Source organism: Ricinus communis, chromosome 7, assembly GCF_019578655.1.
Source record: "Ricinus communis isolate WT05 ecotype wild-type chromosome 7, ASM1957865v1, whole genome shotgun sequence".
Taxonomy (NCBI): Eukaryota; Viridiplantae; Streptophyta; class Magnoliopsida; order Malpighiales; family Euphorbiaceae; genus Ricinus; species Ricinus communis.
In genome coordinates, this window is record NC_063262.1 from 26483052 (window position 1) to 26508056 (window position 25005).

At 34.2% G+C, this 25005-nt stretch overlaps 5 protein-coding genes across 18 annotated transcripts; 1 reads left to right on the top strand and 4 right to left on the bottom strand.

Annotated features, from left to right (window-relative positions):
- Positions 1 to 264: 264 nt before the first annotated feature.
- LOC8277475 (hyoscyamine 6-dioxygenase) lies at positions 265 to 2081 on the bottom strand. Of its 2 annotated transcripts, XM_048377005.1 has the most exons (5): positions 2010 to 2081; positions 1692 to 1900; positions 1211 to 1461; positions 719 to 1037; positions 265 to 611 (listed from the first exon to the last, which is right to left on the bottom strand). In XM_048377005.1, exons 2-5 carry the CDS (start codon positions 1875 to 1877, stop codon positions 366 to 368), a joined length of 1002 nt encoding a protein of 333 aa, XP_048232962.1. In that variant the 5' UTR covers positions 1878 to 1900; positions 2010 to 2081; the 3' UTR covers positions 265 to 365. The 2 variants fall into 2 exon arrangements, with proteins under 2 accessions (XP_048232962.1, XP_002532366.1); XM_002532320.3 differs by lacking the exon at positions 2010 to 2081 and having other exon boundaries at positions 1692 to 2000.
- Positions 2082 to 3304: 1223 nt separating this feature from the next.
- LOC8277476 (RING-H2 finger protein ATL16) lies at positions 3305 to 5282 on the top strand. The gene has a single exon (XM_002532321.4). It carries the CDS (start codon positions 3622 to 3624, stop codon positions 4675 to 4677), a length of 1056 nt encoding a protein of 351 aa, XP_002532367.3. The 5' UTR covers positions 3305 to 3621; the 3' UTR covers positions 4678 to 5282.
- Positions 5283 to 5285: 3 nt separating this feature from the next.
- On the bottom strand, positions 5286 to 9712 carry LOC8277477 (protein KINESIN LIGHT CHAIN-RELATED 2). Its single transcript, XM_002532322.4, has 2 exons — positions 7723 to 9712; positions 5286 to 6489 (listed from the first exon to the last, which is right to left on the bottom strand). The coding sequence occupies exons 1-2, from the start codon at positions 9375 to 9377 to the stop codon at positions 6288 to 6290; spliced, it is 1857 nt and encodes a 618-aa protein (XP_002532368.1). The 5' UTR covers positions 9378 to 9712; the 3' UTR covers positions 5286 to 6287.
- A 529-nt stretch (positions 9713 to 10241) lies between these two features.
- On the bottom strand, positions 10242 to 17781 carry LOC8277478 (autophagy-related protein 9). 5 transcript variants are annotated; one of them, XM_002532323.4, is made up of 11 exons: positions 17371 to 17781; positions 15588 to 15670; positions 14447 to 15096; positions 14048 to 14368; positions 13745 to 13967; positions 13088 to 13267; positions 12774 to 12980; positions 12560 to 12637; positions 12400 to 12470; positions 12072 to 12182; positions 10242 to 11359 (listed from the first exon to the last, which is right to left on the bottom strand). In XM_002532323.4, exons 3-11 carry the CDS (start codon positions 15022 to 15024, stop codon positions 10531 to 10533), a joined length of 2598 nt encoding a protein of 865 aa, XP_002532369.2. In that variant the 5' UTR covers positions 15025 to 15096; positions 15588 to 15670; positions 17371 to 17781; the 3' UTR covers positions 10242 to 10530. The 5 variants fall into 5 exon arrangements, with proteins under 5 accessions (XP_002532369.2, XP_015582820.1, XP_048232743.1 ...); XM_015727334.3 differs by having other exon boundaries at positions 17334 to 17781; XM_048376786.1 differs by having other exon boundaries at positions 17210 to 17781.
- Positions 17782 to 19951: 2170 nt separating this feature from the next.
- LOC8277479 (sperm-associated antigen 1) lies at positions 19952 to 24690 on the bottom strand. 9 transcript variants are annotated; one of them, XM_015727341.3, is made up of 6 exons: positions 24370 to 24686; positions 22661 to 22741; positions 22400 to 22446; positions 21939 to 22200; positions 21577 to 21765; positions 19952 to 21157 (listed from the first exon to the last, which is right to left on the bottom strand). In XM_015727341.3, exons 4-6 carry the CDS (start codon positions 22116 to 22118, stop codon positions 20627 to 20629), a joined length of 900 nt encoding a protein of 299 aa, XP_015582827.1. In that variant the 5' UTR covers positions 22119 to 22200; positions 22400 to 22446; positions 22661 to 22741; positions 24370 to 24686; the 3' UTR covers positions 19952 to 20626. The 9 variants fall into 9 exon arrangements, with proteins under 9 accessions (XP_015582827.1, XP_015582825.1, XP_015582824.1 ...); XM_015727339.3 differs by having other exon boundaries at positions 21939 to 22222; positions 24370 to 24685; XM_015727338.3 differs by having other exon boundaries at positions 21939 to 22281; positions 24370 to 24685.
- Between the last annotated feature and the right edge of the window lie 315 nt (positions 24691 to 25005).

Here is a 25005-nt window from a genome sequence, read left to right on the forward strand (position 1 = left end):
AGGGATGCAAAGAAAAGCCCCCCTCAATATTAAAGTAATTCTTGTCATAATCCAAAAATTAAAACTACCAAATATACAGCTTCCTTAGTTTCATCTATATGGATACCTGTTGCACAAATTTAAGCACCAATCTTCGATTTTCCTTGTATTTTGCATATTTTCTTTTATATATCGCAGGTTATTGCAGATATATTAAGCTACAAGGAAAAGGTTTTCTCTTGTTCACAAATCACCATATAATAGGAAACATATGATCCAATAATATACAGAAACTGCAATTGAACATTTTGATCAAATCATAAGTTCATAACAAATAGTTTGCTAGACGTGGGTTTTCTTCTTCTTCTGTTTTTATTTTTTTTTTTTCATATGAGCTGAAAGGGCTCAATTGCTGCTTCAGTGTCTCCATGCTTTGCTATATAGTAGGTAAGAAACTCTTTGTATTGAAAACCTTTATAGAGTGGAGAATTCCTTTCATCTGTCAGAGTTTTTTCTGGTTCTATCAAGCTATCATTACAAGGACTAAAGAAGAATACTACCGTTGTTCTAGCATCACTTGAATTTGTCACTACTCGATGTTCAGAACTTTTCAGCTTCCCATTGCTTATGATCTGTATACAATCCAAACTTGTTAGCAGTAGCAGTAAACATAAATATGAACTCCTCAGGTACTGGACCACTGAACTATATAAAGTTGGGAAGAGTTTTAAGTCATGACCTGTAATTGTAGGCCTATGTTGACCACAAATGCATTAGGAATAGGTTCAACCCCAATCCATTCCCCATCCTTGAACACCTGAAGTCCATAGACATCTCCTTGATGCAAGATGGTAATGAGATTAGGGTCACTATGTTTAGGTAGTCCCAAGGCCAAATTTGGTTCTGGGCATGGAGGGTAGTGATTAACTGATAGTAACAATTCTTTGCTAAGATCATCTCCAAAATACTTAGCATCAAGCCGTAGCCCATGACTAATCATTTGCAAAATCCTTAATACCAACTTTCTCATCTCCACTGAGCAATTTCCAACGACCTCTCTGAAAATTAATCCAAAAAGAAAAACATAAAAAAATGAATAAAAAAAAAAAAAAAGAAAAATTGTATTAGGGGAGCATCCTTGAAGTCGCCCTGAAACGTCAATTAGTATGCATAACAATGGCGGCCAAAAAAGAAAAATAGTATTAACGCGTACGAAGAATGTAAAGCTTACCGGTATCTTATTGGCTTTTCAGGCCACTGATCAATGAAATTGTCTACAGGATGGCAAGGATGCCTCAGATTGTCACGCCAAAAATGAACTTCTTCGTTATAGTAATTTGGACTGCTCGTGTAAAGCCTGCAGCTTCTACTTGGTTCCTCAGAATAGAGGTTTGCCTTATCTTCTGCAGGCAACTCAAAGAACTCCTTGAAAACACTCATCGTGTCATTCACCAAGTTCTCTGCAACTCCATGGTTAATCACCTGAAATTTGGAGAATCAGTGTTTCCCGGAAAAATTAGAAACAAACGTCTATAACACAAGCATTACGTTATAAATTGTGCAAGGCAACGCTCTTGTATAGCAAATAATATAGTTGTCAAGTGTCTAGCTAGCTGAAAACAAAAAATTGTCAAAGTTCAAATCCTGAAACTCCATTTTCCTTTATGATCTTACAAAGAAATTAAAAAATAAAAATGTTAAGCTATATGTACCTGAAAGAATCCAAACTCTTGGCTAGCCTTCAAAATATTCAGAGCTGCATCACTTGCTTCAAGATCAATTACAGGAATGGTGTTGCATAGGGGAACAATGTTTATTCCAGGTCTTTTTTCTGGTGGAAATACATAATTATCGGGTAAAGATTGAACATTACACCAGCTTGAAACAAGTTTCTCCATAACTTTTAATTGATGTGATGATCCTGAGAAAAGTTCATAAACTAATGTCAGGATCTATTAGAGGGTCTTGGGGAGATTCTCTGATGCAACCTTATAACTACATAAAGAAGAAAATGGTACTATAAAAATAACCATTTGGAATTGCTTGCAAGCATACAGGCAGGCCATAGATTAAATTTCAAAAAATTTAATTATTAAACAGACATAAGAAGCAAGGGATGAGGAATGATACAAATGATTATTTAGTAGTGGAGTAATAAATTAAGACAATTGACTTTGGGAATTAGTGGTTTTGACAAACACAAGTTGATTAGCAAGAATTATATTAAAGGGAGACAATTTAGAGTTTACATCAATTAAAATGGAATGAAACCCATTAATTAATTGATATATAATGTAAGTTAACTTCTTAAAAAAAGAAAAATATATTAAAATTGAAATTGTCCTGATCAACATTAAGACAAGAAGGCATATACTTTTTCCTCCTCCACTTGATCCTCTTAATAATTATAGTTTAAAAGCATCATGTTAATTAATTTAATTTTATGAAACAATAATTAATTTTGAGTTAATTCAAACTTAATTAAAAAATGGTATTACAAACATCCAAGCTCATTTAAGGATATCTTATTGCTTAAAAAGAGACTACAGATTTTTTTAATCCAATTATATGTCATCAAGATATATTATATTATTATTATGCATTTTATTTAATATTTTAAATAATTTTTTTTAAATCCTTAAAATTATAAATGAGCAGTTTATTAGAAAAAACTATTTTTCTTTTGCTATATTTAAATATGTAAAAATCATTTCTCCTCCTTAAATCTCTTGATTTTCATTTCCAATGAAAAATCAAGTGGTTCCATTTAACTGAAGAAAAATAGAGGAGTTGGTGAGGGGTTTATTGTCTCTACAAAGATAAGTATTGTCCAACATATAATCATTCCAATTACCATGATTGTTTCTTTTCTTTTTTTTAAGAAAGACTGGAACACTCTCCAGACCCCCACATGTACACAAAGTATCATTAGACTTTAAAAGTTCCACTGTCTTGTATTAAAATAAGAATAATAATCACAACAATAACATACACTTCAGTTATTCTGAAGATGGCCAATATTGTTATTCTGGTATTGGCTTAAATACTTCAAATTATAAAAGTGTATTGAATGTGCAAGTTTTATTAGTAATTAGAAAGTAAAAAGTGTTCAGAGAGATTTAATTGGTGCAGTAATCACATATCTCAACAATAAAAATAGTGGTTTGAATTTCTTTCTTTTAGCGGTTCGAATTTCTTAAAATGAAAGAACTATGGATGATATATAGGTGAAATGAGAAAAGAAATTAATATGAACTAAAAGAAATAACCTAAAAAGTAGTTGAAAGATCAAGCTCCTCCCCACATGCAGCAGTAATGGGTTGAAGGTAGACCAACCCTCCTTTTGCCATCAATCCAGATTGTATACTGGCAGGCATATTTGCGTTTAATACAAGTTTACACGTTCATTCAATATAGAGGTATAATTATGGTTTACTCAAGTGAATTCCATTTTTTCAACTCTTTCTTCTTCTTCTTCTTTTTTTTTTTTTTTTTTTTTTTCTCTACTTTGTTATTATTATACCTATATATCTTAGCCTTTTCCAATCATAACTCTCCTAAATTTTCTCTTTATTTGGTGCACAAGTTTTTATATGCAAGAATCTCATCCTCTTTCTCTAATTCAAGAACCTAACATTCTTCATGCAAGTCTGTTTTCATATGGCAGCAAAGCATACAAAATACTATAACTTGGAGCTCCATGCATTACCCTTCAAAACGCAGCAAAATCCTATCTATAATCAATCGCCTTCGCCTACTTCAGACCATGCTTTTCCTATTCTAGCCATTGCTCTACTAAGTATCATGGCTACAGCTATCTTGCTGTTTGGCTACTATGTGTTTGTCAACAAATGTTGCTTCAATTGGCAGCAAGTCAATCTGTTAAGGTGGGTTTCTACCTGGCGTGTGAGGAGAAATGAAGATTCATTCATAGCTTTATCTCCGACAATGTGGAATCGGGGGCTTGACGAATCTGTCATTCGCGGAATCCCAGCGTTTCAGTACAGAAGAGGTGAAGCTCAGCAGAGAAGTATCTATGGATGTGTTGTCTGTTTGAATGAGTTTCAAGAAGAGGATATGCTTAGAGTTCTTCCTAACTGCAACCACTCATTTCATTTAGATTGTATTGACATATGGCTTCAAAGTAATGCGAATTGTCCGCTTTGTAGGACAGGCATTTCAGGCATTACTAGGTATCCTATTGATCAGATCATTGCACCAAGCTCTTCACCTCAGGGCTCGCAGCCTTACACCGATAGCCTGATGGGTGGTGACGAAGATTTTGTAGTAATTGAATTAGGTGGAGAAGAGGAAGGAATTCTATTACCTCACAGGCAACAAGAAAGAGATGCTTCAAGAGAAACTCAGATGCAACTCAGGAGTCAATCACCAGCAAAAATGGAGCAGAAGCCTGGAAAGTTAAAACCAAGAAAGCGCCACCACCTTTCTATTATGGGTGATGAGTGTATTGATGTAAGAGAGAAAGATGATCAGTTCTCCATCCAGCCGATCCGGAGATCTTTCTCGTTGGATTCTGCAGTAGATCGACAGCTTTATTTGAGTGTTCAAAATATCATTCAACAAAATACACATCAAAGAGGGATTTACACTAGCGAAGAAAGTAGCAACAGAGTTCAAACGTCCTTCTTTCATTTTGGTCACAGCGTGGGATCAAGAAAAGCATTTCTTCCTATTTAGTTCAACCTATGATGTGAGATTATTTAGTTTTTGATCCGATACTTACTGTTCAGTTTGAGGTTTTTCATGTGGGGTTGCTGCAAATTTTCAAAGATGATTGAAAGTTACCTAGAGGATCAGATGAGGTGCAGGGTGGCCCTGGATTAAGACAATGCACAGAATGAAATGGAATGTAAGCATGGGTTTTGAGAATCATTGCCTAAACCACTAGAGAAGAATGACTTTTCTTTAATTCCATTTGAGTTTCTGCTGCCCTTCCATGAGTAATAATGATTACTGGTACACTCTCTTATCCGGGATGTTGAGAGAGAGAGAGAGAGAGAGAGACTGATATTATGGAAGCCAGCCATGGGGGTCCCCAACAATGAGTAGGTGAAAACAAAAAGAGCCCTTCCTAGGAATGATCTGTATCCTGTCTTTTGTCTTGTTTGAGTAATTATACTGATGTTGGTAAAGAGCAGAGTCTGATTTTGCCAAAGTTTCATTATGGTTTTATGTCGCTAATTTATTCTTTAAGCAAAGCTCTATTTCGTATGCAGAGAGAGAGAGAGAGAGAGAGAGAGTATAGTAGTAGTAGTAGTAGTAGTACTGCTGTAGTAAAAGAAAACTAAATAAATTTGTTTCCTCATATTTCAATTGAGAATTTCGGAAGTGGAAACAACAGTAACATCCAATCATCCATGAGTTATGGACTAAAACATCATGAGAAACTGTCTTGTCAGCTTGAACATCATCAAGGTATTGCAGGTGACATTCAAAGTTAAGAAAGCATCATGCAACACAATATAATTCCCTCTCCTGCAATTAGCTGAAGGTGATATATCTGCCTGTCAATCACTATACCAAGTAATGATACTACACAAAGTGAAGATTACAGTGACATGCAGTACATACATTACAGGACTTTTCCTCAAATTCAGTGACCCCTTCAAGCATAAATGAAAAGTAGGTGCCTTTTGTTTATGGAGGTATATATATGGTATAGGAGAATAAATCGACTCTGGCATATGCCTAAAAGCAATGCAAAACTCTAGATGGGCACCAAAAATGAGTGTAGTTGCTATAATTGCTCATGATCTTCCTCGCATGGTTTTGTAAAATTCCAAGAATTCACTAGCCTTGAGAAAAAGAAGATCATAGCCAATTTGTACCAATATTTATACCTTAGAACTATTACATTATTTGATGCAAGTGCTTGTAGGAAAGAAAACTATTGAAGAAATATATTTTAGCCTCCTCACAAAATACACTTCCCCTGAATATTGGATTTATTCTCAAGCAACTCTATTGGACAAGTGCCTATGAAGGAAAAACCTATCACTTGAAAAAATAAATAAAAAATTGATTTCAACCATGCTTTTGTGACCTATTCAATACTCAATAACCACTGCTAACATCATTGATTTTGATTTCAAAATAGTTCTTATATGGGTTGAATGACTAGCTACTTGTGTACGTATGAAAAAATTATGAGAGAGAAGAGGGGGGAGAGGGAGAGGGAGAACAGGAAACCCCAGACAAAATGAAATCCTCTCCACTTACAAGAAATGGAGCAATATGCTAGATGTGATCGGACTATATCATGTTTGTTTGCTTTGGTTTAAGAGGGATTATAGTAGAGTTCTGCCAGAGGGACTACTATGAGGCAAGGGCAAAGCCTTTGTAGCAAGCTGGTTTGTGGATGCGCCACGGGCTTTTGCCTTTAATTGTTCAAATAGTCGCTGGGCTTCTATGAGTTCATCTTGCACAGTAGGTCCATGGCTTTCCCATGCATCAATCACCCGCTTCTGAAATTCAATTGCAAGGGCATAGCTGCAATATCCAAGAAAAAGGATTTAGGAACTTCATAATGTTATTATCCCAAGGATCAAGAAATAGAACAAAACAAGCTTATTCCCACTCAGTTTCTAGCATTTTATTGTGCCATGACAAATGCAAGCATGCAGGTACGACATCTATGCATGCATATATCTTTGCTGAAATGATTGCTTTTGATGAAATGCTCAAAATATTAGTATAGTTGACAGTCTCTAATTCTAACAAGCCAAGCCACTGTTCCTGGGACTTCATAAAGTCCTACTATGGTAACAAAGTGGATCTGGGAGAAAAGTATTGAAGATGGTTCAGATTTTTAACATTTTGCATGATGAGGCCATCCTAAGAAATAAGCCATCACAGCCTTTGCTGAGGCCAGAGATTTTTGCCATTTATTGCAAAGAAATGGCCCCTGATTAAGCCTTTATGAAAACTAAATTATCTATTTACAAGATAATCAATCAGAAAAGCTCAGAAGAAAAATAGTAAAACAAAAATGCAGTTCACTAAATCAACAAAGTGAACCAAGAAATTTTGCAGAAACATAATCCATGAGGTGAAAGCAACGGAATTACCACAAAATTCAACGTAGAGAACCTTTGAAGCTAGAGAAAGGCAATCAATGGAAGATCTTAGAAGCACCAAAATTATGCGTTCCTTTTATATCCAGAATGTACATGACAAATTAGAGTAATAGTAGGAGCATTATCAAATCATGGTTTCTCTCCTCCCAGCCTTGCGCCTTGGAGGCAATGAAACAAGTATGGAATTCTCATACAGAATGGTCATGATAGACTTACAAAAAGAAAATATTCAATTAAATACATCATTTAGATGTGGCAGGGAAAGAAAGGCCTTTAATGGGACATTGCAGGAAGGGGAGGAGGACAGAAGAATTATTGCAAACACATCAAACTTACACACCAGAAAAAGACCAGGTGAAACTAGTATGCTATTTAGGTTTTCTTGAAACTATATAACAATGTACACACATTACAGGGGAGAGGCCAAGATACAGATGAGATGAAATTGCACGTCTGATTTTGTGCATGCATGTGTCTACATATTCTCAATATTCACAAAGCTGGCAAAACACATATGACTTTCAAATGGCAAAGGCTTCAGAAAGATGAATAACTAGAAGATTATATAGCATGACAGTTGGTAAAATCGCAGATCAATTGTAATGCCCATGTGTTCAAAACCTAGAAGCCAGAAAGTAATTCTCACCTTCCCATGGCACCATATGCTTTGGAGAGATTCTGACATGCCTCAATTGAATCTGCATGATGAGGACCAAGGGCTACATCCATAATGTCTTTTGCAACTGCAAACATCTGTGCAGCTGACTGTGGTCTATCCAATTCCAAATATGCAGCCCCCAAATTGTTGTAAATATAACCCACTCCAAAATGCTTAGAGCCAAAGCTTTCTTTCAACCTTTCAGCAGCACTCTCTAAATAAGGAATTGCCTGAGGCACCTTACCTGTTAACAAAAGTAACCATCCAATTCTAGCAGAAACACTTCCCTCCGAGTGCTGCTCTTGTGGGAGCTTCTCAAGCAAAGAAAGTGTTCTCTTTAACAAAGAAATTGCAGTCTCAAACTCATTCATAGTTTCATACTGCATTGCTATCTCTGAGTATGCCTCAGCAACTTCAACTGGAGAAACTGCCTCTTTCTTATCAAGGATTCCACAAGCAATCTCCAAACACCTCTTTGTGTCGGCAAACTTCTCTTGATTACACAGAGCTTTTGCCATAGAGATAAACACCAATGCTCGAGTCTCGCTGTCTTTATCTGTCTGCTGAACAACACCCTTCAAAGTATCAATAGCCTCATCATACCTGCCCAAAGCTATCTGCATATTTGCAGCATCAATCTCTGCGTGAAGCAAGTCTGAACTAAGACCCCACTTCTTCAAAACCTGCTGTGATAACTCATTTTGCTCCAGTGCCTTCTCATGCTCCTCCAACCCGCTATAAATGACCCCAAGAAGCTTCCTATCACGTGCAACCTCCACGGAATTATTCCCCAGCCCACTCCTATGGATCTCCAAGGCCTTCAAACCAAATGGTAGCGCCTCTTTAAAATTCAAAACTGCAACATAAGCCTCTGCCAATTCTCTATTCGCCACACCCAATTCCTTGCTATCTTTTTCCAAAGTCATCTCCTTGATCTGTAGACACTTCCTAAGATTCTCCAAAGCCTCTTCTCTCCTCCCCATTGCCGTCTTAACATTCGCTAACTCAAGCTGCACCGCATGTAGCACTGGCTTAATATCCTCTATATTACTAATTCCCTCCTCCTCAAGCCTACCCAGTACCCTATTAGCCCTACTTAAATACCCTAAAGAATCATTAAACCTTTTCAAACTATAATTGACAGAACCCATTAATTGCAGAGCCATAGCAACAAGTAATGAAGGTTTACTATTATCATTATTATCAAGAACATTCAAAGCTCTAGTAGCAAAAGATAAAGCCTTTTCAGGGTCCTCACCTTCTTGGTCAAGTTTTAACCCAAGTTTCAATGAAGCTAGACCTAGCTCTTTCTCATTAAAAGAAGTTTCCATTTCTTTAAAAGCTTGAAGCATCTCATCAGCTGTATCTGCAGACTCAAAAGCCTCTTCTAGTTGAGATTTTTCCTTGATTTTTCTTTGCCTAGATGATATTTGAAGATTCTTTTCAATATCTTCAGACGGGTTTGCTTGGAATTGGCGATATTTTAGGATTAGACCATTGGTTTTGGTGCAGGATTTGAGATGATCAGTGGGCGGATGAAGAGTGGTGCCAGAAATGTAAGTTCTTGGGAGGAGAGGAGTTAGTGTTATTTTGGGTTTCTGGCGAGTAAGGTGAGAAAGAAATGAAATTGAAGCTCTTTTCATGGTGGGAATTGAGAATTTGATGATTTAGTTATGGAGTTGCTGTCTTTTTTTTTTTTTTTTTTGCGTGTGCAGTTAAAGTTAAACCCTTGCAGAACCCCAATTAGAAGGTTTCTTTCTGTTTCTAGATTCTGCCTTGACACTAAGGACTTGAATCTTGATTAAGTTTGGAGAAAGGATGGGAACGTTGTCGTTTTAATTCAAATGTGAATACTAATTATTATTATTATTATTATTTCTTTTTCTTTTTCTAATTTGCCATTCAGCTTTATGCATATCTTGACTAATCATACTTTTGTGCGAGTCCAGGCATCTTCATGTTCGGATTATGTATTTAGCAGGTGCATGTAATGAAAATTCAACCATATAAAATAAAATAAAGAGCAAATTCATTTATTATTCAGACTGATTTTCTTAAACTTATTTTAGTGTTGATGTTAAATTTGTAATAATATTTACGATTCCTAAAATGGAAGGTATTAGATAACTAACATTCAATCAAATTTCATAATCATTAGTGGAAAGTTTACTTGTACAATTTCTTCTAAACCAACAGCAAATGAATGAAAATAAATTAGAGGAGGCTAATGACACAAAGAAAATACTTTAAGTGATAGAATTAGTTTGAGTATTTTTATAAAGCTAAGAAAAGAAAGATGAAATGAGCCATGAAAATTTCTTTGAAGGGACCTTTTGTTTTCTCTGAATAAAAAATGAGAGCAATTCTTAAATCCAAATATTGAAAAAGAAATAATAAATTATTGAAACCATTTCTACCTGCAGATACGTTAATAGACTTGTTCTACCCCCTTCAGGCATATATTTTTCACCAAGGCAACCCCAAGTAGACGAACACAAAGAAAAGAATTAATTGAAGGGAATCGGATTTGAAATGTATCAATGGATTGTAATGATTTTTACAGTTTCAGAAGGGTAACAATGAACTCATTGGGAATATGCAAACCCTTCTAAATTGAACTTGAGGCCCTACTTCAGAATCTAATTCTAAACCTCATAATGAATCTATATACAGTAAAGAATACAGAGTTTCCTTTTTACACGAATAAACAAAATGAATCTATTCCCGGAAACCTGTATGCATTATAACCATAAGTTAACCTCTTGACAAACTAAAGAGGTAATTGATAGTTCGTCCTCAGAAGATTGACGACTCTTGATATTCAGTTGGAGTCTCAGGAGGTCTGCTATAAACATCATCAAAATGAAGATTTAAATTCCCTCCCGCTTCAAGATCATCATCCATATAAGTAGTCCGTGACAGCCTTCGAGAACCCCAATCCAGGGGTTGTTCTTGCTCTTCTGAGCTTCTCTCTGAAAGATTATCACGGTAATTATGTGAAGCAAAGCGGTTGAAATCAGGAGGCTCAAGGAAACTTGCTTGGGGCTGTGAACCAGGTGGTCCACTTCTAGCCCACCAATGGCTCCTAGCAGAATGTGCAAAGTTGCTGGAATCATGTTGATGAAGTACACTCTCCCGGAAGAAAGGAGTAGACGTGGAAGCTCCCAAGTGAGACTCTGTTCGATCTTCATAACAGTTACGCCAATACTCATCATCATATCTTGCTTCGTTTTGTGTAAAATTGGGTGGCATCCAATAATCATCAGGATGTTGCTCAGTCACATCTAACGGTATTGTTGGTGTGTCTCTTGTATTATTAGTTGAAGTATGATGTCGAGTGGTATAATACCAATCAAGAAGATATGGGTGATTCCTTTGATCTTCATCAATTAGCCACAAAGAACCCAAATGAAAGCCAGGAGTACTGTGAGGCATTTCCCTAGAGAAAGCAGTGTTTCTATCTCCAGGGCCTCTCAAATTGGGGCTTCCTCGCCATACTCTAGGAGGAGAATACACATGTTTAACTCCATGTCCTTGCAACTTTTGCGCCCTGAAATTTCTAAGAGTTGACAGGAACTGCTTTCCCTGAATATTTGGCTCCCATGAAGGATAGCTGCTCTGAAAACTGCAATTAGCAAGAGTGGGAAATATTTAGGAAAACTTGGTGATGCTTATTTCAATTTAACAAAAAGAAAGTATCAGAATTGCATGTTTTCAGTGCCACATACTAAACAGGTCTATAGTAGGAAGTAACAAAAGGTGGATGTCTGATTAGAGACTTGAGAGATTAGTTTCATAATTTCCCTTGTGCCATAGGGACATTTTCCAAACATATATCAAGCTCTTGGATAATCAGAACTCCTGATGAAACTATGCTTTCAGACCGCATCAAACAGTTTCTGGCAGTGCAAGTGAAATCTAAAGCTTAAATTGTGAACATACATATCCATAATAAGCATGAATTAAACAAGTTAATGTAATCTTCAGCAAGGCAATAATAGAATTCAATACTTCTTGGAAACGAAATGATGCATAACAATCATCCAGATAAATTTCACATAAATAAATAAATAAAAACGATTTGTAGTTTAATAATCTGGATATGTGGATTTATGGTTCAATCTATTAAAGAATATGTATAATCTTGGCTGTAGTTAAGGACAACCAGAAATATTGAAAGTTCCACCTAGAACTAATACAGGAGCCTCAGTATTGCCTTCTCCAGGCCTTCATACCAAATAATTAAGAAAACTGAGATTATTATTATATGCATATAAAAGAAGCAAATAAATACAAGGTTGTTAACCAAACACAAGAGCACAATACTAGTATCATACCTCAAAAACGATTTCTCCATCTTGCCCTGAGAGCTCCTTTGAGTATGTGGTGTATGATAAGGTGAACCATAATTGCTATTGCCATGGTTTTGAAAGTCAAAAGCACTAAAACTGTTAAAGATCAAAAACGCAAACCAACCTTGTCAATCATATGAACAAAGTAAAGCCAATAATTACTCTGCCTAATGCATTAACATCAATGACCGATTGCTATTTCCATGGATTTGAAAGTCAAAAGCACTAAAACTGTCGAAGATCAAATAACAAATCAATAAGAACAAAATAAAACTCTGCATATTGCATTAATATCAATGACTGATTAGCTAACCTGCATATATGGCCAACACCTTCAACATCCATTGTGAAATCTGCAATGAATTGTAAGATGTCATCCACCCGCTGCAAAATAACATAGGACATTAGGCCAGAAAAGAAAACATGTGACAAAAATAATAAGATGGACAGTCTATCAGAAGATTAATAATTACCTTTGGGACAATAAACAACAGCAAGAATGGGGTGAGAAAAATTGATGCCATCTCCTCGAGTAACATCATTCCAGTATACTACACCATGAATTACAAAATAATAAAAGTAAAACAATTTAAGACTCCATCATGTAGTTGTTGGCGAGGTTGTAGAGAGGTAAAGGTCAAATTCAAGAGAAAATTTCATAAATCACATGAAACTTAACAGTATTACCTGAAATAAGGTTTCAAACTCCATCCGAACAGTCTCAGAATTTTCTTTGCCCCGCCACCTCTTTGGCATATAGTGGGTATGTTGGACTACCATAGACATAGCCCCTTCTGGATCAAGGACCAGGAGTTCATCTGTGACTGCAGCCCGGCTGATGGCTGTTATAGTTCCAAATACAGCAGCATACCAGAACAAGTTGCGACCAAATATCTACATAATGTAAATATGGAACATCATGAAACAGTATACAATAGCAAACAGATCAATGATATCCAAATATGTATTTCTCCATTTTTCTAGGAAAGTGAGTATATTACATGACCCTCTAGTAGAGATTCCTCCAAAAATGCAATGATAATCAGAATGGCTGCAAAGCCTCCAGAAACAAAAGATATAAACTTGGCAACAATCGAAATAATAGGTGAGGGGAATTGCTTCAAATAATCTGAAGCATGCATTATACTGCCATTAATCCGGTGCTTGAACAAATGGTCAACCTGCCACACAAAATAAGATATCATTTCATAATAATTATTGACGATTTCAAGGGGATTTAGAAGAAAGGAAGGATTATAGTAAAGAAACCAATATCAATCTTTTACTGAGATATAACTACATTTAAGAGAATAAACCTTAGTCTCAAACATGAGAATAGTAAACTTATCCTTCTAGATAGATAAATCTAAAATCTAGCATGTCAAAATATGCAACTTCTTTTCAATGTAATTGCATCAATTCATGCATGTGAGAGAAAGGTACTGTCTCAATTTAATAGGCTAACCACTAAAATAATTCACTTTATCAAGAAAGTTTGTTTCTTTAATTAACTAATAATAGCCATGCATATAACGGCTATCACTTCAAAACACTGAATTTTGTAGACATTGATACCAATGTTTTGGGAGCAGGAAAATATTAACCATACTAATTTAGCACAGGAAAGGAAAATATCAACATTAGCAGAAATGATATACCTCATTAAATTCCCTAAAGATCCATTTTGACAAATTTGACCATCTTCGGGACGATGCTGTGCTTGGGTGATTGTAGAACTGTTCAGCATGCCTCAGGAAGAGATACACAAGCATGAATATAACCAGGAAAGGTGAAAGAAGAAGCATAGCAAACCCAACTACCATAAGCCTTTTCTTTAAGGTTTTAGGATTAGAAATAAAGTCCCTTCTAACACAAAAGTTTCTGCAGAAACAATTACATTGCAATCAGAGAAAATAAAATGATTCATTGAGATTCAAATATTCATGTGAAATTAAACACACCGATCAAACATGCTCTGCAATATACACCAATTTAAGGTCCATTCAAGGGTTTTTGTTAGTATTAAGCGGTACTGTGCTCCATTTGGACCATATTTAACAATTGGACCAGTGCCTGGAACCCATGGGGAGATCGGAAAAGCAAGCACTCCTTTATTCAGCATCCCAATCAAGTAATTCTCCTTCCGCATCAACCGCATCACCACTTCGTGAGCAGAAAGGTCCTTGACTACACAGAGTTGCTGTGAACTTTGTAACTGTACAACCTTTTCAAGAATTGTTGCCCATGGCATGGTGTGAATTTCATTGTCTGTAACATGGAGACTGCAAAAAGAAAATATGTTGCTCAATTAAACATCTACAAAATTGATAAGAAAAACAAGAAGTTGCAATCAGGGCTACCTGTTGTAATAGAAATGACGAATCCCAAGAATATCTCTTAATTGAGCAAAGAACCTCAAGAAACAAAAGATCAAATAGATAGAAAACAATCCCAAATACCCAACAATAATAGCTTTTGAAATCGTTAAAGGAGTTAGTGGGTGCTGATGAAGAGCTTCTTTAGCAAGATCACAAGGCTTAATTCCAGATTCAACTGCATCCATCCCACATTTAGCATTACGAAGTCCATTCCAATCAATATACAACAAGAAGAATCCAGAAAAACAGATGGTGAAACCCAGACTCAAAAGTTCAACAATCCACTTTATAATAATGCACCAAAGCCCTTTCTCGCAATAGTAACTATATAGTCTTTCAAAGAACAAGTCCAAATCAGCAATTGGTTCCACATTCAAGCTCTCACCATTAAGAAAACCTGAAGGACTCTCACTACCAGGACTTGGTACCCTGCCGTAGTCAGACAATTCAATCTCAGGGGGCACATCATTAAGTAAGCCTGTCGTTAGTGTTGATTCACCGCGCAATCTCCATTTAAATATGCTCAAAGCAGTAGAACCCTTCTTCCAACTGTACATCATTCACAAACAATAACAGTAGGCAAAGACAGCCAGTCCATCCCCCGAAGCATGTATTGTTATTAAGAGAAAATTCTGCAGATAAGACCAAAGAAAAAAGAAAATTGTTTACACGTTACCCCAACAAGTAGATCAACAAAGCACATTTCTTCAGTCAAACACCATTGTTCAGAAGCTTGAAATGTAGATGATATGTCTATAACACCTACATGGCACTAATGCAAACTACATGACACAATTATAGTTACCAGTCAGGATATGAAACATGCAAGCAGCAAGATGGCATAAACGTAACCTGAAAGGCACATTAATAGCGCAATTGACCACTTATTTGAGTTTCCTAAATGTTAACAACTTTCAATACTCCAGATCGATTTTTAGAAAGATGAACGATAAGAAACAAATGATCATATCGTGTAAATCATGGTATCGATCTTAGAGTTCAGTTAAATTTAAAATCTTAAATTCATTAGGACCCACCTGAGTAATCTTTAATTAATGAGAAAAGAAAAAATCATAAATATATTTCACAACATAGTTTACCGGATCCAGTTATCAGAAAGTACCTTCGCATGTGTCGCAGCTCAAGTGCCGTTCAATCAATTTTTAGTCTGGCTACAATTTAAAAATTTGCGTTTCATCCAATGTACTGAAAAGGAAGCAGAAACAGAAAAGAATTTCATCAATGTTGTTAAGAGAAAACAAGTAATGCGTAGAAGCAGATAAACAACTACATTTGAATATGTTATGAAGAACATTGACTTGCATTATCTATCCAGTGATAGAAAAAGGCTCACTAAGGCGTTTGGATTCAATTCCCACATCTTATTATCCTCATGTGAAGACCAAAATCATTTGCCATAACACTCAAAACCAGTTTAAAGCGCTCCAACAGCCATAGTGAATTACCACTAGCAACAATTAGTATAATTTATTGAACTCCAAAACTACACTTTCAATCATAACCACTAATAGAATCATTATTACTCATTGACCACCTGCAGGACCCTATTGGAACAAATATGAGCCAGTATTGATAGCCAATACCAAATCATTGAACATCTTTGGGACTACTCTCTTGGAGAGCAATCTTTATGAGCTTACATGACATCTTTTATTCACTTTACCAATCACAGTATGCTGTTGAATGCCTTGCAGAATCCTAATACACACTCTCGTCATGCTTTTTGATATTAATTTAGATCCTATTGCAACCACTAAAAGAAGCAAGCATGCAAAAGAACAAAGCTAAACAATTCACAAGTATGAACGAACATAACAAATTAAGGCCCAACCAAATTAAACAAGTTGATGATGGGTGTAAATGGCAGGATTTGCATGCACCAGAATATGAAAAAAGGCAACCAAATTCTGGCAACTCAAGCATTTTTATCAATAGGAGAATGCAATCTACAAAAATTTGAATTTCGACATTGCCTTTAAAAGATGAATGCTGAGATGTGCAAGTAGATTATAAAAAATTTCAAAATGCAATTATCAGGTTGCAGTAAAACTCCTTTGCCCACTACCACTTGAAATATGTCTCAGACCATTGTCATTTTACCACAAGGGATCACTGCTGCAGAAGGCATTCTGTTCTTGAGAAATGGCAAAAGAAATTGGTCTTTCTTCCAGTGCTTGACGGTCAAATACTATCTGACTATTTACAGAGATGAATAGTACGGATGTTAAGCTAATTTCTGTTCTCTCGCCTTGAAAACTACTCTTAATAAAAATTATTGGACTAAAAATTTTGCAGTTGAAATCGGCCTGACTCACTACTATATGTGAAGCTATGAGCTCAAATCCTAGATACGTTGGATATGAACACATGCAACATAAGGTAATTACTTTCTGCACATTGCTCTAGCAATCCGTAATCTGTGACAACCCTGCTAAGTCTTTTATCTAAAGACAGCTCAAGTTTTTATAAGACTCGGAATACTCAAAAAAGCAATGCAACAGTTCAGACTTCATACATTGATATAAGAATCTCTAAAACATCAAAATGAGTAAAACCCATTAAAAGGGTAACAAGAATTCTTTCTCAATTTAAGTGATCAAATTCAAAAAATATATCACCACAATACCAAATTCATAAATTAGGAAAAAAACACTCGTATTGAGCATCTAAAGTCTGTAACACTAGAAAGATATAGCTGAGTTTAAATAAATAGAAGTCAATAACCTCACTTTGCCCCATATCCAGAAGAAATCAAACAAAGACCAAAATATATTATAATTATCAAGAACCCAGAAAACAAAAAACAGAAAGAAAACATTCTTCTCAACGATACCGCATCAAAGGTTACCCGATAATTAAAATTCATTGAAGAAAACGAAGATTACTTGCGACCCAGTAAAGGATAAGCTTTGAAACAGCGAAATTCCGCAAGACCCAGTAAATTCTTTTGAAGAAAAAGAAAAAGAAAAGATTAGATGATGAGAAGTAGAAAGAGTGGGGTTTGATTAGAGAAGGTGAAGCGGTGAATAATTGAGAAAAAAATTAAAAGTGTGCAGAGAAACTCAAGTTAGAAGGAAATACAAAAAGGAAGGGTGTCTGTTTGGTTGCGTGGAGGAAAGAGGAAATTTCGAAAAAAAATTTATATAATTATATATTTTTATGTGAAAATCTTTTATAAAGAATTCCTTCTTGTTTGCCAGCAGAACTAGGAGTCTAGGAGACGTGAACTATAGCAAGACTCCATTCATAATGTTCTTAACAATAAAAATTATAGTTCATAGTTATTCACGTTTTCAAATTTAGAATTTTGACCTCTAAAATTTAGGGTTTTCTTTGTACAATGCACTCTGTAAATGACCTTTAATATTCTAAATCAACTTTAATTTGTTGCTTGTGTAATGGTAAGTACGGGTGCGATTCTCTTTTTTTTTTTTTTTTTTTTCTTCTATATAGGTGGCAATTAAAAGAAAAAATATAAATTAGGTTAATGATGTAAGTAATATGTATTATTTTTAACTTTATATTAATTTTTATTTTTAAAATAGACTAAAAATATGTACTTTAGTACTATAAATAGAATTATAATATATAGTATAATTTTCTCATTAAAAAATCTATATTTATTGTTTTAGCTATATTTAATAATTTGCAAAGCTGAAAAATATTTTTTCTCTTATGAATATAAGAGTCGAAAAAAAATTACTTATTTTATTTAGGTTTATATATATAATCAATAAGAAATTAAATAGATTTTTAGTATTAAAAAGTGAAAAAAAAAATTGATTAGGGCATATATTTTATGCCAGATGCGCACATGCTTTTTCTTTGTTTTTCTTCTGTTTTTAATTGCTCTCCCTCTCTCTAAAATAAGAAAATAAAATTGCTCTTAATTTTTCATTCCATCACTTATATTACTTTGTATAAACTAAGAGAAAACACATAATTTGCCCCTATATTTTTATAATTTTTTAAAATTACCTTTTTTTCTAATAAATAAATTAAGGCACCTGATACATACTCTATTAATGAGTATATGTTGATGATTTTTTTGAGTTTTATGTAATAAATTTTTATCTATTTACATTATACTTTGTGAAATTAAGTTCTTAGATTTTTATTTTTAATGATACCTCTCTAAATTTTTATTAGCATACACATAATTTATTCTTAATGTATTACTAAGAATTAAAAAAATATTATTAAGATTATAGAAAGAAATACTTAAATGAACATTCAACTTCCATAATCTATATATAGACAAATGTATTTATTTTTTATTAACATTTTAATTGTCATTAGTATTTGTATATTTTATCAACTGGTTTATAATTTGACTAATTCTACAGATCTTCTTAATTAAAACAGTAAATTAAATTATTTTAAAATAATCAATTTTATTGTTTATGTTATTAAATTTCAAATAATAAATTTCAAGAAGTTTATATTGCTAAAAATAAAAGTAAAAAAATTCAATTTCAAAAGGATAAGAGTACAAAAGAGAAAAATTTAAAATAATAGTAGAAAAAACTTAAAAATTCATTTACATCTCATTAACAAAATGTGTAATGCATATGCTAATTTCTTATAGTAACTTGTAGAGGTGCATTTATTTTATAATATTTAATTTTGGGTATTTTGCAGATTGATTGCTCATAGTATCTTTTTTGTTATAGTTTTTGTGGTTGATCTTAGCTTATTAAAATCCTTGATTCAAATAAATAGATAAACATATAAAGATCTTTGAATTTAATTTCTAAACCATCATTTACTAAAATGATTCAATAAATCTGAATGGACACATGACATCATAATTACTTTCTACCATATTTACCTTTAGATAAATGTAATTATTACAATGTGTTAAAAAAAATGTAACATTTTCTATTTTACTTATATTAAAACATTGTGATTATGTACATTTGAGAGGATGAAAAAATAGATACAGTTAAATTTTAAGAATAAATAATCTTACATACTTATCTTTTTATTTTATATCAAGAAAATATTGTTTTTAAAATTGAAATGTTTCATTTTTTTAATTATTCTTTCAAACACTAATATTTTTATTTTTTAATTTTATTAAAACCTTTTTAAACATATTTTAAGAGAATTTTATTTATTTTCTTAAACTATTATATTTTTATTTTTACTTTAATTAAACACTACTAGATCCTCAATAAAAATAAAAATAAGAGCTCAAAAAAACAAAACAAAAAGAAAAATAAATAAATAAAAATTAAAAGTTCAATAAAGTCCAAAGCTTAAAAATACATTTTGCATAAAATATTCGGTGTCTACTCGACCAGAAGTTATGTTAGAATTGTCTACAAAATTGTAAGGTTGTGTAAAATTGTGAACTTCAATGGGAGTTACAATAAAAAAACAAAATCTTGCTTAAGCCATCATCTTACAATCTTGCTCCTGTTAGAAGAGTAAAAGGAATAAAGTTTTCAGCAAATATCTGGATTATCTAAAACCAAATAATATCTTATATAATTACAATCAAAACCACAATACAAGAGTCTTTTATTACATTAGAGTTACAACACCAAAAGCCAATCCTACAGAAGCCAAATATACATGTAGCTGAAAGGTCTAAGCATTCCTCTCCTCCTATTTTGAATCACATCCACCAAGTTGTAGCCATGAATTTTGCAGGATCTCAGCTTCATGACTAAGTTTTTGGTCTGATCCGATTGAAGGGGCAAATACCTCAGGGAAAATCTCTTGGAAATCAAGTCCAACAAAATAGAATAAGAATTGTTGCATCTAAATATTAGTACCAAGAAGATAGAATTTCCCTAAAATAATAAAGCTGAAGTTAGTAGGAGAGATACTTGAGGGCATATGTTAGTTTAAAGTTTAAACTATTTGGATGACATTAGATAAGTCTCTTATGCCCAATCCAACACCACAAGTTCCCTCACCAAGACCCTTCCCTCCACCTCCATGGCCTCATTGGTCATTCTCACCACCCCGATATTCCTTCCACTATCATCGGGTGCTTTGACGTCTGTGTTAAGACACAAGTGGCGATTAGCTCCCGGCCCATTGATTCTCACTCCCTTTCTCTCGTATCTCTCATCGCGGAATGCTAAGAGTAAGTGCAGCTGTTTATGTTAGTACTCTGCATATTTAATTTCACTTCACAGGTCGCACACCAACAGTTCTTACACGGAATCGATACTTAGGCTGAGACTGTTCTTCGTCGTCGTCGTCCTCATCATCCTCACTTGAGTCATCCTCAACTCTGTCCCAACGGCCATAATCCAAAGCCGAGTGCCCCTTAGGCTTTGGAATTGCTTGCCATCCTTTTGAATTCTGATAAGATGATTCCTTCTTCCTCTGTGCTTGAGCTATAACTTCAGCAGCTAGAGTCTTTCTAGGCTCAACCTTCCGTTGTGCTTGGGCAATAACTTCAGCAGCAATGGTCTTTCTAGTCTCAAATCTTTGTTCTCTACTTACTGCAGAAGACCCGTTGACATTTGGTACTTTAGGCACAATGACTTCAGCATCAGTGGTCTTAGAAGGTTCAATTTTCTTATCAGTCCATATAATAGGTGCATCTTCTTTTCGATTCCGTTGTTCTTCCTCAAGTCCACATGGTTCTATTTCATCTTTTTCTTCCTCTTCTTCCAACTCAGCTTCAGATTCAGGTATTGGAGCCAGTGCCTTTCCTTAAGCAAAACAAAATAATCACTTTAACTGACTGCGGGATATTAATATAACTGACTGGAGAATATTGATTTACTCTTGGCAGTGATTTGTTATTCCAAAACCAAGGCGAAATTGACACTTTTTGATCCATTTCCATGAAAAATTGAAAGCTTTTGCCCTGATTCTAAGTTTTTAACTTATAGCAACCAGAACCTCAACATCTATGCCTAACAAATCACAACCTTTAGCAAGTTCACAAAAGGCAAGATCGAAATGGCCTTAAACCCGCGATTTTTCATCCACACCAGCAAGACATCTATCCAGATCAATCATCTCTCTCGATTCAATGGCTAAAAATGAACTAAGCAAATAAAACTGTCTAGATTAAGACATATTAACATTAGATGATATAGACAAGAAAGAGGGCTTAATACCAATTGTGTCCTCAAGCGAGTTTCAAGATTGTGATAAACTTCTGATGAAGGATTTAACTCCATAAGTCTATTGACATCAAAAAGGGCAGAATGGTAATCTTTGAGAGTGACAAGTGTCTGAGCCCGCAGCATTAGTGCTCCAGCGTGATTATGATCAAGCTCAAGCACTGATGTGCATTCTTCAGCTGCCTATGATATGATGCAAATAACCATCACTATTAATAATAGAGTGGGCAAAATCAATTCAAATTCAAACTATGATGCCATGTCACATCATCATAGAACAATAAGAAATCAATTTAACCAACTAAAGTAGATTTCTGTTTTAGAAAAAAGAAAAAAGGGAAGAAGAAGAAGCATACCTTTTTGAAATCGTGCAATTTCAGATAACAAGCAGCTCTGTTACTATGCAAAGCAATCGTCTGGGCCTTAGTTTTGGCCATGGCTAGGGCTTCTGTGTAAAACCCAAGAGCTTCCTCGTACTGTCCGTCTCTGTAAATCTGGTGAGCCATCTCGATCTTGTTTGATGGTGCAGATGCCATGACCAAAGATTAAAAAGACTAATCTCTACCGCCCAAAACAGAAAGCCAGAAGAATTCCAAACAATTACACCGGATGCAATGTCTAGATCAGACAAAGCACATTTCTTCAGTCAAGAACACCACCGTTCAGAAGCTTGAAATGTAGATGATATGTCTATAAAACCTACATGGCACTAATGCAAACTACATGACACAAATTATATTTCCCCAGATGTTTATTCTGCAATTTATGATTTTGTCAATTAGAAAAAGAAAAAAAAATAATACTCAATTAAAGTTACCAGTCAGAATATGAGACAAGCAAGCAGCAAGACAGCATAAATATAACCTGAAAGGCACATTTATAGCGTAACTGACCACTTATTTGAGTTTACTAAATGTTAACTACTGTCCATACTCCAGATCAATTCTTATAAAGATGAACAAAAAGAAACAAATGATCGCATCATGTAAATCATGGTATCAATTTGAGAGTTCAGTTAAATTTAAAATCAGAAATATATTTCAACATAGTTTACAGGATCCAGTTATCAGGCAAGTACCTTCTCATGTGTCGAAGCTCAAGTGCCATGCAATCAATTTTTAGTCTGGCTACAATTTAAAAATGGGTTTCATCTACTGTACTGAAAAGGAAGCAGAAAAGAATTCCATCAATGTTGTTAAGAGAAAACAAGTAATGTATAGAAGCATATAAACAACTACATCTGAATATGTAATGAAGGACATTGATTTGCATAATCTATCCAGTGATACAAACAGGCTCACTAAGGTGTTTGGATTCAGTTCTCACATCTTATTATCCCCATGTGAGGACCAAAATCAATTGCTGTAACAATCAAAACCAGTTTGAAGCGCTCCAACAGCCATAGTGAATGACCACTAGCGACGATTAGTGTAATTTATTGAACTCAAAAACTACACTTTTCAATTGTAACCACTAACAGAATCATTATTACATCTGCACTTGGCATTGACCATCTGCAGGACCCTACTGGAAAAGTATGAGCCAGTATGATAGCCAATACCAAATCATTGAACATCTTGGGGACTACTCTCTTGGAAAGCAATCTTTATGAGCTTACATGACATTTTTTGTTCACTTTACCAATCATAGTATGCTGAATGCCTCGCAGAATCCTAATACACACTCTTGTTATGCTTTTTGATAATAATTTAGATCCTACTGCAACCAATAAAAAAAGGCCAGCATGCAAAAGAACAAAGTCAAACAATTCATGAGTATGAATGAACATAACAAAAAAGGCTCCACAAAATAAACAAGTTGATGATGGGTGTAAATGGCAGGATTTGCATGCAACATGAGAAAAGACAGCCAATTCTGGCAACTGAAACATTTTTATCAATAGGAGACTGCAATCTACAAAAATTTGAATTTCCACATTTCCTTTAGAAGATGAATGCTGAGATGTGCAAGTAGATTATAAGAAATTTCAAAATGTAATAATCAGGTTGCAGTAAAACTCCTTTCCCCACTACCACTTGAAATACATCTCAGACCATTGTCATTTTACCACAAGGATCACAGCTGCAGAAGGTTGGTCTTTTGCTTGATGGTCAGATACCATCCAGGAAAATAGTTAGAACTGACTATTTACAGAGATGAATAGTATGGATGTTAAGCTACTTTCTGTTCTCTCGCCATGAAAAAAATTATTGGAGTAAAAGTATTGCAGTTGAAATCGGCGTCTCACCACTATATGTGAAGCTAATAGCTCCAATCCTAGATATGTTGGATATGAACACATGCAACATAAGGTAATTACTTTCTGCACATTGCTCTAGAAATCTGTAATTTGTGACAACCCTGCTAATTCTTTATCTAAAGAAAGCTAAAAATTTTATAAGACTCGGAATACTCAAAAAGCAATGCAACAGTTCAAACTTCATACATTGAAATAAGAATCTCTAAAACATCAAAATAAGTAAAATCCATTAAAAGAGTAACAAGAGTTCTTTCTAAATTTAAGTGATCAAATTCAGGAAGAAAAAAAAAAACACTCGTATTAAACATCTAAAGTCTGCAACAGTAAAAAATACAGCTGAGTTTAAATAAATAGAAGTCAATAACCTCAATATGCCCCATATCCATAAGGAATCAAACAAAGACCAAAATTTACTATAATTATGAAAAACTCACAAAACAAGAAACAAAAAAGAAAACATTATTTTGAGCGACACAGCATCAAAGGTTACCCGATAATTCAAATTCATTGAAGAAAACGAAGATTACCTGCGACCCAGCAAAGGATAAGCTTTGAAACAGCGAGATTGCGCAAGACCCAGTAAATTATAAATGAAGAAAAAAAGAAAAAAAAATTAGATGATGATAAGTATAAAGAGTGCGTTGTAATTAGAGAAGGTGAAGCGGTGAATAATTGACAAAAAAAAAACAAAAAAAAAAAAACAAAGGTATGCAGAGAAACTCTCTGACGCTGTTATGGCAGTTGAGTAATGAAATCCATGATGTGATTTGAAAAAAATAAAATAAAAAAATCTTAAGTTAAAAGGAAATACAAAAAAAAAAAGGAAGGGTGTCTGTTTGATTGCGTGGAGGAAAGAGGAAATTTCGAATTTCCTTTTATATATTACTAACTTCTATATATTTTTAAGCTAAATATATAAATAGTCGTTTGAATTGATCCAGTTTTTACAATTCATTTCTAAACTCCACTTTAATTCAATTAGTTTGTTTGACTTTATAAATATTTTTTATATCCTTGGGTCACATGTGTTATGTATACATACCATCTAAAATAAATGTAAGGATGTCACACTAAATAAATTAACATAATATAAATAAAATTTAAAAGGGATATGAATATTTGATAATTTAATAAAATTTTAAAAATTAAGCTTGTAAAATGAT